Source organism: Apostichopus japonicus, chromosome 14 (genome assembly GCF_037975245.1).
Source record: "Apostichopus japonicus isolate 1M-3 chromosome 14, ASM3797524v1, whole genome shotgun sequence".
In the NCBI taxonomy this organism is placed as follows: Eukaryota; Metazoa; Echinodermata; class Holothuroidea; order Aspidochirotida; family Stichopodidae; genus Apostichopus; species Apostichopus japonicus.
Genome location: NC_092574.1, coordinates 18,416,904 through 18,433,101, shown reverse-complemented (window position 1 = coordinate 18,433,101; position 16,198 = coordinate 18,416,904). Strand labels below are relative to the sequence as shown.

At 36.2% G+C, this 16,198-nt stretch overlaps 2 protein-coding genes across 4 annotated transcripts in view; one reads left to right on the top strand and one right to left on the bottom strand.

Annotated features, from left to right (window-relative positions):
- LOC139980018 (TBC1 domain family member 19-like) overlaps nt 1-16,198 on the top strand; it is a 146,627-nt gene that overhangs the window by 26,172 nt on the left and 104,257 nt on the right. For both annotated transcript variants that reach the window (XM_071991362.1, XM_071991363.1), the window contains exon 6: nt 1,913-1,976. In XM_071991362.1, coding sequence (XP_071847463.1) covers nt 1,913-1,976 — 64 coding nt within the window. The remainder of the gene's footprint in view (nt 1-1,912; nt 1,977-16,198) is intronic.
- Nucleotides 1-16,198, bottom strand: part of LOC139980020 (cholecystokinin receptor type A-like) — a 108,843-nt gene that overhangs the window by 72,427 nt on the left and 20,218 nt on the right. For both annotated transcript variants that reach the window (XM_071991365.1, XM_071991366.1), the window contains exon 2: nt 10,270-10,334. The gene's annotated coding sequence lies outside the window, so the exon portion shown is untranslated. The remainder of the gene's footprint in view (nt 1-10,269; nt 10,335-16,198) is intronic.

Sequence of the window (16,198 nt, the reverse complement as noted above, 5' to 3'; positions counted from 1 at the left end):
TCTTTGTATCGTAATATTCCTTTCGTGGCCGTTAAAACTAATGTTTTCGTTATACTTGTAGTTAAAATATTGTATTTGTTGTTGAGTAAAACAGAAAAGAGAGATAAGAAACATGAAATGTAAAATGTTTGGGCAATACCATTTTAAACAGAGTCAGACGAAAGACTCTCAGAGCCAATCATAACAGAAAGTCAAGTGGCTTTCAAAGTCGTAACTCTGGCATTTTTGTATCCTTTTGGTATTTGGAGTAGTATCAGCCAGCATAGCTATAGTGCATTGATGATCAGGAAGTGTTGTGGAATATTTTAAAATTAATACCTGAATAGATTTAAGATAAAAACAACAAAAAAGACAGTCTAAGGAAAAATTGAACAGAACAAAAAGAGTATTACAACAGCATCCAGAGAGCAACTAACTGTCATAAAATATCCTTTTTATTTTGCAAGTGCATGAACAATGGAAAACAAGCAGGGAAATTATTAACACTGAGGAAGAACCAAGAAACTTGATCTTTTCCATTACTTATTTGAATAGGGGAAGCACTGTATAAGTGCATAAGTGTGAAGATACCATTCCAAGTTTTCTGTGTTTTTTTTATACCCAGATACAAGCAAATATTTTTTGCCTTTAGTTTTGGAAGCAAGAGAAAAAACTGTGTTTATATCACACAGAACATTTATCTGTGACAGGGTTGGTTTTTAATAACGTTTGCTATTCTGCATGGTCAGTTCAACCACCTGCTACTTGATATTTAAAGTTGTCCAATCAGTGAAGTGGACTGTTCAGCAAAGATGATAATACAATGGATATATGTCCATTTGAGTACTCTTAGTGTATTAAAGACAGCTGGTTACCCCTTGGTCAACCTCATAGTTCCCCTGACATGGGGGGTGGGGTGGGGAGGGGAGGGAGATGGGGGTGAGTAACAATTATTTCACAGCAGTGACTTTTGTGGGTGTGATGCTGCCACAGGGCAATCTCAACACCTCTGAACATTGGTCCGACTCTGCCCCCCCCCTCCCTTCCCCATCTCAAACCTGTGTTTAGGGACCTGCCCTGATCAGGGGTAGTTTTATCCATTTGATATGAAAATCTTTCAACCCTTTTAGAATTCCTCCGCTTCCTACCTCTCATCTCCATTTACACAATGTTTACACTCTCCTTGCTCTACAATGTCTACAATACATGAACCGGTAATTCATTTTATCACTGTACATGTACCCATAGCAACTGGTCATGCATTACTGGATAAGATGACCCAACCTTCTCATCCTACTACCCATAGGGTCTACAAATAATTTTTTTTATTATATGTATTAGGTTGTTATCTGCATGAGTTATGGCAAACTTATTGTTACAACTGCTATTTTAGACAAACTGCCAAAACAAAAAGGTTCTTCAAGAAAAGAAGGAAAAGAATGACATGTATCCCTGGCAACATACTGCTCTTTGTTCGTTTAATACTTGTTTTTTTGTACAGTTGGCAGCTTTAAATTTGGGAAATCATGGCACTACTCCTACCCCTAGCACCCTTGCCAGCTCCCACAGCACCCCCCTTTCTTGAAATGTGGACCGTAACGATATATTGATCGTCACCTAACTCCAGAATGTATCTACAAAAGGATCACATTTTAAACTGTAGGAAGGGATCTACTTCAAGGTGACAGGAAAGTGAGAAACTTTATCAGCCCATGGCCTAAATTTGTTGGAGAAAAATTCAATAAGCAGGACAAATTTCTCGATAGGATCCTCCAGTTATTTCATCAGAGACATAAAACATTGTATCCTCTGCCCTTTGTTAACATAAGAGGTCTTTCTTACTTTTTTTTTTTTTTTTTTTTTGTTTTTGTCGGGTCAGTTAACTCTGCCCAAAGACCTTGAAATTGCTTTAAATTTCTTGTTTAACCTCCAGAGGCCTATTCCAGAGCAAAAGGAAATCCGAGGCGCCTGGAACGAACTCAGCGTCGAAGAGCCCGGTAAGACACAGTGCGGTGCTTAAAGTGTCTCTTTCAATACTAGGATTATTATTAAGAATATAGTTAATGAAAGATATATGATTTATGGTAGGCAATAGCTGACAGGTACAGAGTATATATTGATTAATACTAAACAGACCTAGCAGGTTAAAGTATATTGATTAATACAGCCAAAGAGACCTAGCCGGTGGTGGTGTGAACTCCACCAAAGAGGAAGAATAAGAATTTAAAAAAAAAAAAAAAGGCCTCCATTCTGTAAAGGACATCACACCAGTAAAGATGAAAATAATGACGGTATGCGATAATTTTTATATTTTTTTTAAACATTCTACTTTGGAGTTGTTTGTTTTGTTTATAACAAACAGCTAGGCCAACATCAATTTGATTTTATCCGAACCTAGCCTTTGAAATTCACATTGGTATCATGAAAGGTCCAAGCAACCAAATAAAAAACAATCTCCTGTGATAGAATAGAAACTATGTAAACAAACTTACCTCAAAACGTCAGGTTTTCCAAATGGGAAACCCTGTCCAGGCTAGTGGATTATTTCACTTATAAACCATTCTATTGAGCAGTGTATTTTTCTTTCGTATATCTATCCAACAACAGCAGGTTGTGCCACACAAACATCATAATCATGTTGTACAAATGCACTCAATGTGTTTTGATGAAATATTTGATTATCATAGCCATCTAGAGACCAAGTTGCCAATATTTCATGGTCTTAATATGATTTAAATTACAAAAGTCTTATTACAGAGAAAGAACTTTTTTTTTATTTGTTCCCTGAGTTGTTCTGTTGAGTTGAGCTAAATGCCTTGCAATTGTCATCTAAGAATATTTCATTTAAGATAAGTATTTCCTTTGAACAATTTCAACCCCCCCCCAAGCAAAAAAGGGAAAAAGGAAGGATATACAGCAGGGGAGGGGGGGGAAGCTAATTAATAATTACTAAAGTTAATGGATTTCGGGCAAGTGGATTGGAGAGAATTTGGTGTACAACATTTCAAACTTGAAAGGGGAAGAAGAAATTTGCACTTTTATTGGCAGCTCTTATAAATCCTTAGAGACTTACTAAATCTTTAATGACCTGTGCTTATCGCTTTCATGTCACTAAAGTCTGTGGTTTACGACCAATGCTCAAGACAGTCTGGACATTTGGTCTGCACATTTTCCCATGAATAAATGGACATGAAAGTGTTTTCCTACTTTTCCTGGCTTCTCGCTTTCGTTCATTCTCTCATAAATATCTCTGTCTCATCTACCAAAGCAACGCTTCTTAAAGGCTTCAAGTCTTCATTATCCGTTTTCTATGAGGACCAGAGGAAAAGCATTGGTGGGATCAACAGGGCCATGATGGAGAACAAAAAACACCTCACAATATGCCGGATAACTTAGCTGGTAGAATACTCAAGCTGAAGGCTCCTAAGGGTCTGCATAAACGGATTAGCATAAAAGTATGGGTTGATTTTCATCACATCTAGCTAGTTATTGAATCTTTCATGAAATTTTTCACAGGCCCGATTTGGCCTCTGGGCTGACGACATGGAACTCTCTTTCACCTAAAACTCAGTTCCTTTAGTTCACTGTAACCTATACCAGCTCTATCCTCCTTGATACAACTGTCAAGAGAAACTCAACAATTGTATACAAAAATTTCACAACCCAGTCTATATTACACTATTGATTAAAATTCATGCAATAATGTGCTGGATTTTATAACCTCTTGTATCTTCTATAGTCTCGTATTGATATTTTGTCTCATGTTCCCTGAATGTGAGACGCTCAGACAAAACGGTGAAGAGACAAGTCTTCTCATATTTGGAAAACTTCTCCCTAAATGGTAATTAAAGTTAATTACCTGGGGTTAGTCGGATGATGTTAGAGTAAACTGCATGCTGAGGCACCTCACTACCTTCCTTTCTCCCACTTGCAATGGCCCCCCCCCCCCCCATCTCAGATATTATGATCTGCCTCCCAGAAATAAGTTTTATGACAGAAACATTAATCATGATCAGGTATGGTGTACTTTGCTGGTTGTTTAGGGCTGGTTTTTGAAGCAGCTATTAGCAGTTGGTAATTAATCATAACGAATAAAATTGAGATATTTTAGGCTAGAAGGTGATTGGAAACAGTGTCCTAATGGTTATAATGTACTGTGATATATACCAATATGTGGTATCCAGCCTTTAGTTGATGGCTACCCCCCTATATAGCCATGTCCAATATCTGGATCTTGTGTAAATGTGCAACAGTATCCCAAGAATGCATGATCATGGGGTGATTGGAATTACAATGCAAAGTATTAAGAGTGAACAGACTTTAAGAAATAGTTCTTTTCTTTTTCAATTTCTTTCATGGAAAGTATTTATCATTCACGCAGTTTGCATACAGATATTTACAGTAAGTCTAAACGGTAATAACAAAAGTCGCAACATCGTGAAATGGTTTAGCTATTTATAAAAACACTATATTTATCTATAAGATGACTGTTTTTTTAATGTTTATCCCGGCCCCACAACAATGGCGACCACCATTTCCCCCTTTGAGCCAGCATTTGAATGTATTTGCTAACTTCTGACAATTGTTCCAAAACTTGGCACTAGGATCGAAAGAATTAGAGCAGTCTATGAGATTTTCTTTCATTAAATAACTGTTAAGAATCAACTTGTCACTGGTTTCACTCCATTTTAATAGTCGTATCTCCTTACTGACCGTGCAAGTTTCATATATACAGGTACATTCACTTGGAAAAAAAGCAAATAAGAATATAATGAATGATATATAACATATAAACTATATTGTGTAGTGAAGGGGATGGGGGTGTGGTGGGGTGGTGGGGTGGTGGGGGAGGAATGGTAGGAGTTAAGTATGTAAGAGAGACAAAAAGGGGAATAAAAGACCCAAAACAACCAGTCACAAGGTGCTTTCATGGGCTATATTTCTCATTGGACATGAAAGGTATTTCCAAGATCATTATTGTGGTATTGTTAATGAGGTTTGCAAACTTATGCTTTTAATGTGCATGAGAATGCATAGATAGCATAAATGCATTCTGTAGCAACCTCAAAATTCAGGGCACCCTCCCCTTATTTCCTAGGGGTCATCATAGCAACTCTACAGTATGAGCTGACACATATTCAGCCACACCTGGGATCAATTGTTATTCATTTCAAAAATTTGCAAACATCCTCAATCGTAGCAGATATGTTTGGTTCATTCGATTGTCTGCCTTTTACTGTTTTAATAGCTAAAGTCTATTTCTATGGGAACGAAAGAAAAAGAAACAACATCTTTAATCGGTAAAAATCCCCCCCTGCTGTCCGACAGACTACTTACGTCCATTTTGTCATCCAAATGTCTTCAAGATAAAAGTAACCTGTCATGCTACCTCAAATTGATACAAAGTTAAACCATTTTCCGTCTGAAAGAAGCCCGATGTGATCTGTACGATCCATCAATAAAACTTCTGTCCTTGAACATGTTATATCAACTGGCGGAATCAGAACTTGATTCATTGAGTGAGGGCAGTCTTTCAATATTCCCAAGTTCACTGAAATATTTCCAGTATCATTTCAAAGTTTGTAGGAATGCTCTATCAGACAGACTGTCTTTTATTTTTTCAAACTACCAGGATAGCAAAGCAGCCATTTATACACCGTAAAAATGGTTTTATCGATTAATGCAATGTGTGGGGTATGGCTGTATTGCTTTACATAGTAAGAACAAGTTGAAACAACTACTATATCTTTCAATTTTCTGCTAAATGTTTTTACAAGTTTTTTTAAATTTTTTTTTTTATAAAACCCTACCTATGGTCACTCAGTTTGCTTATAAATAACAAGGACAGGCAATGTAAATCCTTTTTGGATAATGCTAATCATGTAATGAGATGTAATACTAAAAGAACTATAAAATGAAACCCCAAAGAGCATCCCTTTATTGCCTTCGTGGCCTGACAGTCCGGCAATTTGGTGCACCATCCTCCATCTGGCATGACCTCTGACATCTGGCATGACCTCTGACATCTGGCTTGACCTCCCTCTGGACACACCTTCGTCTGGCATTTACAGAATCCTACACCTACTCTGACAAGCCTCTATGAGTGTATGTTGTGTCCTGTACTTGCATCTACTTACATGTACATAAATACTCATACAGGCAATAGACCGACTGTGCAAACCAGTACAATTTTATTAAGAGTTAATATAATCTTTACCAGTTTCATAACATTGTTGAAATTGTACTTAAATATTGCAATCATAACGTGAAAGTTTGCAGAGCGTGTTTTCTCCGACAAACTTTGAAACATGGTCCATGTCTATTGGCATCACATGTCATTTTTGTCATGTCAATGGCCACCCCTAGAAATGAGAGTGTCCTTGGGCAGGATGTGATGTCACATCGAGTGAGCATATATGTCATGTAAATATCTTCCAGAGTAAATGGAAAAAGCTCGTAGCCTCTGCCCTTAAATTTATTCTTCATGCTGATAATGATTCCATCTTTTTCTTCTTTGTTTTTGTGTCCATAATTTGGTCTCAAATTACTCATAGAGATGTCTCATTACTATAGACTGGCTTTTATGTCAACTATTATCAATTCTAATTTGTAAGAAAGCATGGATCTAAAGTTGGCCTTTTGATGCGGTGCTATAGATTTAGAAGACTTGTTTCGTACATAGGCCGTAAACTACCGTGGTTCTATACCCTGCATGCTGCATACGTTTCCAATCGACGTCGTCCGGAAAACTCAGTTCTATTTTTACGCCAGAGGATGCCTGTTTACTTTACAGAATCATTCATCAGTTAGCGATACAAAACGGGTCGTTCCTCTGGCAGCCCATCGTAAGACCGAGAGGAAAATAGACACTAATGTATCCAAGTCGAACGTAATTTTCCCCGCCTGATAGGTTTCGGCTGTTGACGGTTACACTAAATTACTGAGGTTATGACAACAGAGGAGTGATAAAGCAAAAAAAAACTCGCAAACGCAATGGCAAACCCCCTTGTCGCTACGAAGGATGTTTATTGTCATGATGGCAGATCTTACTCTCCCTGCTGCTCATCTGTCAAGCAATTCCTTTAAGTGACAGCTTTTAGTCTCCTCCTCCATTACTAATGTTGTTGTTTTCTTTTATTTCGGCTCATAATCTTTTTTAGGAAAAGCAGATTAGATATGTAAACTGTTTGTTTTTCCCCCTTCTTCTATGTTACTTGTTAAACTGCATTGATCTCTCATCATTTCAAGGCATCTGGTTACATTTTGTAACTATTACTTATAACTTAGTTAATACTGATCCCCAAATCCATAGATTTGTGTAAGACCTCCAACTTCTTAGTGCTATTTTTTTTATTTAAAAAAAAAAAAAAAATTCAAAGGAGAGAATCTCCTTAATGCCAAAATTGTTATAATCTTCATATCTTGTCCTATTACAGATCAATTGATGATGATGGCAATTAACTTCAGCCATATGTAAAATTTGGCTGGCTATGTATACTAAGTTTTAGGACATTAACTATGCCAGATTTTTATCCTATTTGGGGGTAAGTAAATGGCTCTCGTAATTTTATGACATGCCGTTTGCGACAATATTTGGCAATAAGTTGCTATATAGTGTAAATTTAATAGAAATAGGTTAATATAATTAGTAAATAAATGTACATTATGATATTAATCATTATAAATATGTAACCCTGTGTTAACTGAAAACAAAGTGTATCCTAATTATTACAGTGGACTGTATTCAGGGGGGTAGGATGCTTCCAAAAAGTGGGGGGCACAACATCAGAGGGGCACTTTCTCATTCCAAAACCACCACTCGTTATGCTATGAACCGATACACACTGGCCATATCACTTAAATATATACCTTGTGTTAGTATGCTATCAATACTATTTGCTATTTTGGAAAAAAATGGGGGCATGTTCCCCCAAGGCCCCCGGCTCCTACCCCCCTGACTGTATTACATCCCGTTCCTTACTCATGGCAGTTCTGAAAGAGTTAGATTCTACCCTAGAATCTGTTCTGGTATAATTAACCCACTGTTCTAGTATAATAAAGCGTTCAGTAGATAAAATGTTACAATAAGATTATAAAACTGAGACCAGCATATTGACCGATACTTGTTCCACATTAAAGGTTACAACTATGGAAGGCCATCCATGCAAAACCTATGTCTCTGCATTGTCCACATGTCTTTGAACTACATATTGTAACTTTATGCACTTCATCACATGGACAGCCTGATATTAAAGCTTCATTTAAGATGCACATAATGAGAGTGGAGCTCAGTGGACAGATGGTTGAAGTATATTAAGTGGAAAATTTTCATCAGCAATCACTCTGCTATGATTATCTATCACAAATAGTGCAATCTTCATTTATTTCCCTTTTTCATCTCACAAAAAAAAAAAAAAAAAAAAAAAAAAAACGGAATCCAGTTCTGACTTACTCCATGGGGTGGTCACCAATTCCCCACACCCATCCACCCCCCTCTTCTGAAACTTTTGTGGCACTTAGCATTAAAGCTACAAACATAATTTTGATGAAAACAAGGTACACGTCGGTAATATTTGAGCAATTGTTTCGCACAGAGGCAGTTTGTACATTTTAGTTATGTTTTCTAAACTAGCTATGTTTGCAGTTATTTTGGTATCTACCAATCGATAATTGCCCCCTTCCCCAAACACTCCCTTCATTTGAGAAATCCTGGTTATGCCACAATAAACCTTCCAGGCAATAAACATTCAAAGCTAATCTTAGGACTGACCTATTCAGTGTATGACAAGGCTGATGTAAGGCAGAGGTATATATGCTATGCAAAGATTCATAGCCATGTACAGTACACCAGGAGGAACGACATCAAACGTTCACTTGAAAAACTATGTGTATAATAGATTTAGTGATATACATAGCAATAATTGTGAATGTGCCATAGGAGTGTGTCTGTGAGTGCAGTAATATATTACAACTCTCAACTTTATCGTCTATATAAATGATAATGGCAGCAAGACCACATTCCTACCGTATCTTATAGTTTGATCAGTTCAATAACTTAATCAAAGATTTATAACGTCTAGTATCTGCTCTATTAATCAAGGAAACACTAGAATCCATCTTTGTTGTTCTAAATTCTTTTGAGGTGCTCTTCGGTCAATCTGGCATGTTTCTGCCTTGTGTGTCATCGGTGGTACATTATGTAGCAAGTCCAGGACTGACCTGCTTCAGTACATGTGTTTGATACTTTCTCTGACGTGAGATTAACGTATTACGAAAATTTATAACAATCGGCTGATATGCTATATTTAGTAAACAGGGACCATAATGTAGTGAGAATGTATCATGGTCAAACATTCAATGTTTGTGCCAACATTGCATAGTAATTTGATTTCATAAATCACAATTAAGATTAAATATATTGTCATAAACCTGCCAGGTCTTTAACTTTCCCGATAATTTTTTTTATTTTTGCCACGAATTTGGACATTGGGATGCAAGGGTGTCTGAGACTTAGTGTCAGCATTCCCGCCCAGCTGTGTGTCTGTGTTGGTTTTTATATCATCATTATAACCTGTATTAAAGTTATGAACTAATTGAGGGCGCTAAAGCACTTTGCTTTACTAGTTATAAGTCTAACCTCTTGCTTATAACCATTTATGATTTTGACTTAATAATATAACATTTATAAATTTGAGGATCGTAATGATATATTGCTACATGAATTTTTATATTACATACATACATTATTAGCTTGTACTATATCCTTTATAATATGATAGCTTGATTTTCATTTGCCAGTTCTGGTTATAGTCGTCTATGGTTACGGTATCAGATATGTTATTAATTAATGTAACTTGATTCTCTCTTAAAATTGTGTGATTGCAATTTAGAACTCGACGCCATACATTGATAACTTTCAAAACATTTGCATCTCGCTAGATGATGCCCTGGATTTGTTTAATTTACTCGGTCAAAGAAACCAAATGAAGGATATGGGAATAAGGGGGGAGGGGGGCATTGGGAGTGGGGTGGCATTGCGAGGAGGGATGAGACTGGTAGGTTAATGAGGCAAAGAGATTAAGCAATGGTGGAATGGGATATTGTGGAGGGGGGAGGGGGTTAACAGTCATGGAAGCATAATTTTCTACATGGTAAAAATTTTTCCCTGCCAACCCGGAAAATCTGTTTTGTCCCCCCCCCCGCCCCTGCACCCACCAATACAAAAAGGAAATTGGATTCAGAGAGGAAGTAGATGTGACAGATTAATTGGATGACCCAAGCAGAACTCACCAGTTTGATCTTCTTTGTCTTGCTCTGTAAAATGTCCTTCTGTGAGATTGATATCCAACCAAAATCTGAAAAAGGAAGACAGATAGATTCTGTTTCTGTTTACGTACATGATTTTCACAATTTCACACGACAGAAACACCACAAATGACTTAAGGGGGTTAAAATACGGGGTGGGAGGGGGGTTAGGATTGGAGTAAGAGGGATGTTTCCAGGTACCACAGATTTCATCTGAACAAGAAGGAAACTAAGCTGTATAAACTGCTGGGGAAAAATTCAGTAGATGAATACATCCATTTGTATTCACGTTGATATTTTCAACTAAACATTCTGATATAATAGTACTTTAAAAAAAGTGGAGGATGATGGGATTGGGTGTTGAAGTCATAAAATTTATAGTGACAGCCTATGATCAGCTCTCACCAATCAGAACCAAGTGTTTTTCTGTATAAATATTATTCAAACTTTGGCTCCTTCATGTACGTAGCAAGATAATGAAGGTACAAGTACTCATTTTCTGAGAAACTTGATGATGAAGAACTTTAAGTAAAAAATGATACAAAACACTTTGATGCGTTTTGTTATGCAATATCCTCCATTTTATCCGATATTCTACGCTAATTTAAGCAGTAAGTAATTTCCGTTGCCATGAGACGGGTTTAAGGGTCCCTCAATTGCTTCCTGTGATTATTTTACTAAGAAATTTTTAATCTGCAGATCAAACTAAGGGACAAAGTTGAAGAAGACCTTGCTCACAACTTCAAGAATAGAATGCACATGTGTATTGGTGACTCTGTGTTTGGAATATTTAAGTGTTCTGTATAGTAGGTACTTTTTATTTTTCGTCTTTGGGGTTTGCTTTTCTCAGTAAGACCATGTCGTTGCATAAAGGCATAAAAACATTCTGTGGGTATCATTCGTTGAGAATGCTTCCAGTTTCATTTCTGAGTCTGCTGGGAGAGCAATGAACTTGATTTAAATGATTAACCAGGCCACTGACACAATAACTGAGAGCCTTAAGACAAAAAAGACAAAAAAGAGAAAAAAAGAAAATAATGATGAAAAGAGAGAAGGGGATTATTCGCTATACTCACAGTTCACGCTAGAAATGCAGTCAATTACGACTTAATCTTCAGAAGAGGGAATATGTGAGTAACATGATAAAATGCACTTTAGCTTTGGATTACCTCGAGTAATGAAATGCGATATTTCAACGACTTATCGAAAGAAACAACTTCCGATTGTTGGAGCCCATTCCTATAAACAATATGTCAGATTCTTAGAGTGATCGTTAAATCGGTATTATGCGGTAAGAACTGGGTTGGGTTATTGAATAGTCGCTGGCTTTTGCTGATGGAAATGATGAGAGTAGCCTATATATCGCAAAGTAATACGATACAACATAAAAAACAGGATGATTCCTGGAACATCGTTGACATTGGTTAGCTGTTGGTAAATTAATTTCAGACGGAAGTCTGTGTTGCGCATAAATTTGATTGGTATACATCGTCGGGAGAGAGATTTCAGTTTGCACATTCAGTGAATATGTAGATGGTACAGTGCTTGCAGTACGTTGGAATACATGCGTGTCTGATAAAATATCATGTTTGTAGAACTTAAAAAATCTTGGCCAAGTACAGGTAATATGAGAAAAGACGTATCACTCTCTCATTTCTTTCCATTAAAGTTGTCAAAACTATATCCATGATATTGTGGAATTAAAACTGTAACAGTTTATCACAGACTTTCATAAGTAATATAGTCGAGTGTGGTTAACACTATAGCCATATCTTACAGGCTATCACTTTACATAATCTGATATGTAAATTTTACTTTGTAAATTAATAATACCAGTTAATAATTATATAGTGCCGATATGACAGGCATTCAGAATATAGGCATGCACGTTTTAATAGAAGAGTGCTAAAAACTGATTGCATCTATGTCTACTTTCACTGCATTGAGAGTGACAAGTTTATGACAAGTGTTAGTTTAAACTTAATGGTCAGCTCACAGGCTATCATTATACATAACCTATCAAGTAAGTTTTCTTAGAAGAGTAATCAAAACTAAAGCATATCAATGTCTTTTACTGTATCAATAGTCAAGTGTATGACAGTTTATGATCGTTTCTGAATTTTTTCCCCCAACTGACAATGGAGGTGGGATGCATGGCCCACCAATAACCCTGTTTCCAAGGTATGCATTGTATCTTATTTAATTAATGAACTAGTATAAGGACCTACTGTAGTTCTTAATTTCATAGGAGTTAGAGCAACTTAATATTAATTCATTAAATATGGTAATTTTTAAATTGAAAGTAGTTACACTGTTCATTATTTCCGTCTGGATGCTTGTTTGAAATAATAATAATAATAACAAAGGTAAAATATTTTCTGCACTCTGCTTGATAGTCGTGGACCAGCCAAAAGAAAAACATTTCTTGGAATTTTAGTAAATTCATCTGACTTTTGCGATCGTTATCAATTTTCTATCCGGATAGGATAATTAAATAAATAGCTAAGAATCTTTTCTATTGTGAGATTAAATTGTTTATAGGTTTTGCCTGATAGGGTTGAAAGAATGTTCACACCATCATTTCCTGAAACATTATGACTCGTTTCATCATCTCTTGCTGTCGGTTTTTGTTCAGCGTTGGGAATTGAAGATTTCTCCCAGGAAGGTTGGCTATCGTACCTCAGCAATTAAAAGCTGAATTACGGAACAGAAGCAAACAAATGACTGAGCAATATAAGACGGAAAAGGATGGCTTAAAAATGTCGGGCATCACTTAATGTTCTTCGCATGTAAAGACAATAGTCGTATATAATGCTGTCCGAGAAACCTTTCAGAATAGTCAGGGGTATATTGTAGCTATCTGAGAGACTCTGTGGATGGGTTTATAGGTTCACAGAGGGTTCTTGTGTACTACAGTGCCATAAGATGTCAAACTTTTATATACAAGTGAAGTATTAAGTTGTGTATAATCCAGCGGGAATAAAACCAATTTATTAGGTAGTATTTTTTAATGCTACATTCTTTATCTCGTGCGGAAAGTCACGTCTATCGCTCCCAAAATTTAGCAAAGAGACTACTAAAGAGAATATGTTTCTCTTAGTAAAGTCTATCAATTAGCCAAGTTGAATGACATGGTATGTACCGTGATAACCTCGCTAATATCACATGTCTGACTGGATCAAGAGGTTACATATATTAAACCAGTTATTGGATGTATATAAAGTAGCAAACTGACTTCTAATTTTCTCTTGAATATCAAAAGTGCTATATTTATTTTCATAGAATTTTGTTATTAACAAAAAGATATTTTCTTCAGATATTGTTGGAAATAATAAATATCCTTATCACTGTCTTCAAAATGAGCTTTCTTCAATATTCTTATTAATTGGAAGGGATTTAATTGTAAACACAGTTTCCTTTTTCTTTAATATTTTCTTTTTTAAGAATCACAAAAGCTAGAAGCTTGAATGTGACATATACATATGATATATACACATGATAGACTTCAATCTGATGGACTGTACATTACTTATATGTTTCTTCACTCTGTTAGTATAAACTATTTAAAACCTTTGGACTTGGCATGAAGAGCTTCGATAAATTATCTCTCAACTTTTCCATCAAGATAGAACATGTCAATCTTGATGTAAGGAATGAAAAGATTCCAACTGATTCAAGACAACTTTACATTAAGCTTGTGTTTAATTGCCTGGTATGTGATATTTACTATAAACTTGATAAGAACGGTAGCAACGCTATACATCATTCAGATAAGTATGTGTCTCACCTGAGCTGATAAAATAGGGTCTGACAATCAGAGTCATGACAATTTGTACAAATATAAAGGCTTGTGCGCCGTCTTCCATTCTCGTAAGCTGCGGTCGTACCCTTTTTCGTACCCATCCTTGCTGATAAAAGTGACATTTTCTCGGGTGGATGAACTGCCAGCTAGCTTCTTGATTATTAAATATGCTTGCGATTACATGTGCAGCGACTGCCACTTAGTGTAAGTTTATCGACTCAAGTCTTAGCTGAACAGAACTTATCTTGAATGTAATGGATTGTAAGATGGTTTATTTCATGTGATATTCAGGATTCACCTTCGCAAGAAAATCTGTCTGAAAGGTCACCGCAGAATCGGCAACAGCTACGCTAGACCGAGTACGAGACGTGTTTGTTCATACTGAACTGTAAAGGAGCACGCATTTTCCTGAAAAATTGGGCGATTTAATTAATGTTATCGAAAATTGGAAAATCATGGTTCATGTTACGAAACAAGTCCAGCAATATAACCATTTTCCACGTTGGAAGCATGATAGTATCTTATTTCAGACAAAATTCAGAGACTTTATGAATATGCTTTAAAAGATTTCAACATTTCATTAAGTACTGCTTGCCATCTCATGGCAATATAGGTCATTAGCTTGACCTTTCAAATATTGAAAATAATATTGTTCAGTGTACTCAAAGCAACTTAATACAAACATATCTATATGTAAACTTTGTATATTGCTAGTTCCTCCCCCCCCCCCACTCCCCCTTTAATGATAACCTGCTATGACAAGTGACCAGGCAACGAAATGTTCAATTTCGAATCAAATCATTTAATATAACTTTGTTCATTTTGGTCACAGTGGCTAGAAGGTTGTCTAACTGATTGTGTCGATGGGATGTAATATTGCTGTGAGGATTCCTTCACGTAGGTTTGGTAAAAGAACTTGTCGACCAATCTAAAAGAGCTGCATGAATTCATTTCACTGTGCAATAGCACACGGAGGTCGCAGTCGGAACCAAGCTAGCAGGCTGTATATCGTTAACATTAGTAGATAATTATTCCTTCAATATTGAATAATTTATGTCACTTGAATCCCTCCACTCCATTACTTTAGAAGCAATGAAGTAATGATCAAGTTTTGAAAAGATAATTAAATCAAAATGACAACATCAGCAAACAAACAATATGCCAAATAAACTATAATTGCGTAATAGTGGAGAGAAAGTTGAAGGAAACCTTTGCAGATAATTAACGAACATGCTTTTCCCTTTGTTTATATGTCACGTAGCATTCATCGTACTTTAAGGCCTTTTCGTATTTGAGTGCAAGTAACAAAAAATACACAGAAAAACATTTGCACATCCTTGAACGATTGCAACCATCGTGGTATTTCATTAGGTGTGACTTTGATCTATACGTTGACACGAAAAAAACCCATCCTAACAAATGAAGAAAGAAGACTGATCATCGTAACCTGACCTATATGTCCTTATTAATTTAAGAGAGATTTCTTAATTTAATGCAAGATGCAATCGTGGCATTAATTGCCGGCAATTAAAGCCATTACCATTGACGATGAAAAGTTAATTTAGGAGTTGATATAGTAATTAAAATGAATGGCGGAAAAAAGCACGAGGATTGAATTCTTTGGTCGACGATGACTCTTGCGAACTGTTCTTTGGACTGACTGAATTCAATAGCTTTCTTTTTCTTATCTCCAATGGTCAAGCATCTGTTTTGTTGGTGGTCAAGTCAAGGATAATTTTATGCATTTGATTTGATGAGACACAGCTGGGAATCCATCTAGTATTCGTGATTGGCTGATGCCTTTGAGAGAGGATTTAAAATATTTGACAGGAACTTTTTAGTTATGTTCGCGACTCATATCACTTAATTTGCAATCGGGTGACACGGAGGGATGGAATCTGAAACTCACACGTACTCCTTCATGATAATATTTAAGTTGATTGATCGTGAGGTGTTTGTGGTCAGTGGAATGAACCAATGTGTGCACATCAAGAGGCTTTGTACTAGATTTATTCATATATTTTGTAATTGTTTGTCTTTCAATAATGCCATACATAGCCTCAGCTCATGAATGTGCTTCATCACTTTTCAACAAGTGTTGAGATTGAGCAC